Raw genomic sequence first — 5,361 nt, 5'->3', positions numbered from 1 at the left:
CTAGAGAGTAAACATTGATACAAAATAGTGTGCCTAGTTTCTTACTAAGTTTTTGTTTTAGATACATCTTTTCTAGAGAGTAAATATGGATACAAAATAGTGTGTCTAGTTTCTTAGTTAGTTTTATTTCAGATACATCTTTTCTAGAGAGTAAACATTGATACAAAATAGTGTGCCTAGTTTCTTAGTTAGTTTTATTTCAGATACATTATTTCTAGAGAGTAAACATTGATACAAAATAGTGTGCCTAGTTTCTTACTAAGTTTTTGTTTTAGATACATCTTTTTTAGAGAGTAAATATGGATACAAAATGGTGTGCCTAGTTTCTTACTGAGTTTTTATTTTAGATACATCTTTTCTAGAGAGTAAACATTGATACAAAATAGTGTTCATAGTTTTTATATAGTTTTATTTTAGATAAAACATCTAGAGCGTATATATATATGAACATAAAAGATTATGTCTAGAATCTTAAGAGTAGTTCTGTATATTAGATGCAACTTTTCTAAAATGTAAAGATCGTAATAAACCTAGTCTATTTGGAGTTTTATACATTAATCAAGCATTTTTTTAAATTATAAAAGACCTATGAAATTGCACATATATAGACAATCTATAGCTATATATAATTAACACGTAATCAAAAATTACATTGTTGTGAATAAATGGTGTTTCTAACCATACATCCCATAATACTTCACGAAGTTCAGCATGCTTAGCACATTTGGGTTAAGCTTAAATCGTCAAAGTAAGCACTGCTGTAAAATCAGTCGCTCTAACGTTATCAGTTTTTGAATTATAGTTGAAAATTAAAAAACAGCATAAGTTACATATAAATGCGCGTGGTAATATAGATATGCGCAGATACACTTAATTCTTTATTCCTGTGTTTGTACGAAATATGTAAATAATTTATCTTAAAGTTAAAAAGTAACAGATATATTTTGTTTTTTAACTTGAGTAAATTCGGTAATAGTAAAGTTAAGCCTACTTACTTTTCTTGCACATAGAGATATGCCCTTTGGCTTTGGCATAAGTTAATTTGGTAACATAGCGTGCCAATCTAATTAATATGACAGAATGGTCAAGGAAGGCTTAAGATATCTGATGTATGTTAATAAGAAAAAGAAAGATTTAATGTACATAAGCTGCGACAGAGAAATCTAAACTCCGAATAAAATAGGTAATGTCTGGTTTCTTACTGAGTTATGTGTTTTAAATAGGGTAATAAATCTGAATATAAAGAAGTAACCTAGCGGACTTCTCACAAGTTCAGTTTGTTTTTAAAAGTCTGTTCTTATATTGATAGACATGGGTGCAGCAAGCCCACCTTTTTAGGGTTTTAAATGCTTCAAAAATGTTTTATAAGCCACGAAGGTAAACATAAGAGACAATATAAATAACATATATATATATGTTTGATAATCAAACTTACATTGTTATGGTGCGTAATAAACGTGTTTACATTTAAAAATAAAGGCTACTTGACTTTTATTTGTAAAAACATAAGAGATATCCTGTAGGAAAATAACTCGTGTTTGTAAATACCATTCAGACAGTTTATGTGTCCAATAAACTTACAAATATCAGATACTGCCTATCTAATACCCAACATTAAGGCGTTAGTATATAGAATTTAATCCGTGAAGAATTAAGTGACAGATCCCTGACTGTTGGTGACTTGCGAAGTCATGTGAGAAACTTGACGTTCCAATTATAATAATCCATACATTATTGGGTACACTGAAAAGAGAGACCAACGTAAAAAGACACTTTATAGATGTGTAGTGTTTTATAAACTTTATTATTATTTTTTTATATTTGTGGCGAAGATGCAAACATTTTGAACTTGTGACGAGGAAAGAAACATAGTTGTGATTACGTTTAAAGTATTGGCTGAATTTCGTCTCCTATTGTTTGTATGTATGCACATATTACTACATTATGTCTTCGTATTAAACAAGATAACATTAATTAGATATCACCTTGTTATTTCTCTTGCTAGATTATTGGGAGTTCAGGACAGACAGGCCCGGTATTTTGTGACGGTACGCGTGCAAGTTTGACGACGGATGGTCCATCACATACAGCGCCGGGTGTTTGTCCACTTCCTTTCGAGAACCGTCTGATTTCGTCTTACCCTCAACTGTCAACGGCAATGACAGGTTCTTCTCCGCTGTATAATGGTTCACCTTACTCCACAGACCCGAGCAGCTATGGCATTGTTCCAAAGCTAAACACTCCGGCATTTTGCACGGCAACGGCTTTAGTAAGTTACTACAAAACATTTCATTTTCTGTTGTCGCGTTGATTATTAAAAGGCTTAACGGGATTTAAAGATATATTCTTATTATTAAATTATCTTACATCACATTGTACATTTTTAGATAAAGAGTATGTTAGTATGAAAGTTGATCACCTGACAAAATTTCATCATCTTTAAGGTGTTTATATTCACGTGTATTTTTAATATAGGAATAAAAGCATTATTTGGCCTTTATTCTATTTTTTATTCTTTACTGTGTAACCATTTAACAGTGCAGTAAGGTTGTTGACTTTCAAATGTAGCATGTTCTATCAGATTGAAATGCACAATTGTGAAGAGTAAGGTATGACAAAATAAGATTCATGTAGGACTAGTACTAAGCTATAATACATTTGTAAAGATGAAAAACCAAAACGTGATCATTAACTAAATGTTATATTACATTCACAACACCGAATATGTTGAAAAGATAGGACCATATGTTTTTATTTGTTAATTATTTTGTAAAAAGGATACGCCCTCACGTTAATTACGTTTAAATTGAGAGTTAATATTAATAATGATAAAGAACGTATTCTGATATTCGAATTGCTTATGAATTAAACATTAATATAACTAAACTTTTTAAAACTAGGTACAAAATGTTTAATCGTTACATTTGAAAAAGTAAACTTTTCTACAGAATTATAAAACACCAAATAGAATAACTTAATAGCTATTTGGATAACTCAATTGACATCTGAGGGAACACAGTATTTATTAACGTTTAATGGTGTTTGAAAAACGCAGCTGAGACTTAAAGGAATATAGCATTAATTAATGGTTAATACAGTTCAGAAAACTCAGCTGAGATCTAAGGGAACAGGATAAATTAAAAACTTGCAAATAAGGATCGTAAAAAAAGTAAGTAAACAAGGCTAGAGATACTTTGGACATTATTTACTCAAACTACAAACCCATATTTTGGCTCCATGCTGTTACCTAGAATTACATTTGGTGGAGTCAAAATAGGAATTTGTAGTTTGAATAAATAATGTACAAAGTATCTCCAGCCTTGTTTCCTTGTTTTTTACGATCTCTATTTGCAGTTTTTTTAAATTCCCAATCTTTTTATTTACCTTGTTTGCTGGCTTTTATATGCTCAACTATGGGCAAATAGTTACTTGATATGGTAGCTAACTTCATGCATTGTAATGATAATAAACATAGCTAGTAGCTAGCTGATACGGTACATGATGGTTTAATGTAGCTATTGACCATTTGATCGCATTAGTTCGAGATGTAAAATGTTAAGCTGTAGCTGGAGATTGTCATGGAGATTTGTTTGGGAATATAGTGAGAATTTTTAGTTACTGTGTAACTAATTTCTCGATGTATAATGCGTAGCAATGGGCAAATATATGTTTAGACTAAGATACAAGCCTCATTAAGCGCGAACAAAAATTTTACCAGTAGAAAAGCAGCCTTTTCAAATAAAACATATATGTTTAGAACATTGCTTTAAATATACCTTCGTGTATTTTAAGGTAATTATTTTACGAATTTGTGTAATAAAATTTAAATTATGTGTATTGATTTTTTTTTACTCTTTCACTTCATACATAATATAGGGATTGACTACCTAAAGACACCGATTGTATAGTGTACAAAGCATTGAATATCTACATGTTACAGTCATCTAATGTTCATCTGTTAGTGGCTAGTAAAGAAACACCAGATATTTTTTAAAAGCTAACTTCAAGAGGTAATGATAACATCATTTACACTAGAAGTATGATGTTTTTAGCTTATGTAAAATATAGAAGAAACAAATCAACTTTTCAATACGCCTACGACCTTCGCAGTACTTATTTAGTATTATACAAAAGGTTTGGGTGCAATATACCAAGCCATTTTTGTTGTAGGTTGGCAAGAGAATAATAATAATAGTAATTACAAACTGGCAGTTTTGAGCGGATTTTATTTTCCTTGCAAGTTTAACATGCGTGCTTTTTTGTACATTTTTGTATGTGTACAGTCTTAGCAGTCAATGCTAAAAATTTTAGAGGATTGTTTAAACTGAATATTTACTGTTTAAGGTGCTTTTTGCCTGAACGTTCTATTAGAGTTTTGTGCAATTCCTTGCGGGCCCGGCATGGCCAGGTGGTTAAGGCACTCGACTCACAATCTGAAGGTCGCGGGTTCGAATCCCTGTCACACCAAACATGCTCGCCCTTTCAGCCGTGGTGGCGTTATAATGTGCGGTCAATCCCACTATTCGTTGGTAAAAGAGTAGCCCAAGAGTTGGCGGTGGGTGGTGATGACTAGCTGCCTTCCCTCTAGTCTTACACTGCTAAATTAGGGACGGCTAGCGCAGATAGCCCTCGTGTAGCTTTGCACGAAATTCAAAAACAAAACAAAAAACAATTCCTTGCGACCCCTATCGTGATTCATAATATAGCATTAATTACTGTTTAATAGAATTTAGAAAACTCAGATGTATTTAAGGGAACAAAACATTAATTATAGGTTGTGGAATATGTTCGCTGATGAAGATAATTACATTTAAAGTTGGATTTATTTTTTATAATGTCAAAAGTCTTTACATAACAAAGAAATACATGGAGTTTGCCTATATTATGCTCAAGGTGTCAAAAATGCTTTATTAGTAATTAGTAGAAGTTTAGTCATTATTAATTTTTAGTTTTTCTAGATACTACAGAATTATAAAGGATATCTTTAGATAGTATATTATAATATTACCCAGCTTTTATCTGTCTTAAAAATACGTGCGCACCTTACTATCTAAATGTGCATGCACAACAAAATATCAAATAATTTTAAAAGGTCTAGCGTTATATCGTTGAATAACGTTATAAGTGTATTTATTGTTAGTATTAAGCAAAACATGCACACAAGTTGCAGTGTTAATTAATCTCTTTATCAAATATTGGCCATACTTAATAAAGGCTTAACTAATGTTAGAATGCCTTTAGGTAATAAATACTCATACAGAATAGCTTTAGATAATATTGAATCATACAGAATAGCTTTAGATAATATAGAATCATACAGAATAGCTTTAGATAATATAGAATCATACATAATAGCTTTAG

The 5,361-nt window shown here is 31.1% G+C and overlaps 1 protein-coding gene across 1 annotated transcript in view; it reads left to right on the top strand.

Annotated features, from left to right (window-relative positions):
- LOC111085400 overlaps nt 1-5,361 on the top strand; it is a 19,055-nt gene that overhangs the window by 2,262 nt on the left and 11,432 nt on the right. Inside the window, exon 2 of the mRNA XM_022383768.1 lies at nt 2,006-2,269. Coding sequence (XP_022239476.1) covers nt 2,006-2,269 — 264 coding nt within the window. The remainder of the gene's footprint in view (nt 1-2,005; nt 2,270-5,361) is intronic.

This window comes from Limulus polyphemus, unplaced genomic scaffold, assembly GCF_000517525.1.
Source record: "Limulus polyphemus unplaced genomic scaffold, Limulus_polyphemus-2.1.2 Scaffold368, whole genome shotgun sequence".
In the NCBI taxonomy this organism is placed as follows: domain Eukaryota; kingdom Metazoa; phylum Arthropoda; class Merostomata; order Xiphosura; family Limulidae; genus Limulus; species Limulus polyphemus.
Note: the sequence above shows the minus strand (reverse complement) of the source record. Positions and strands in the feature narration are given on the sequence as shown.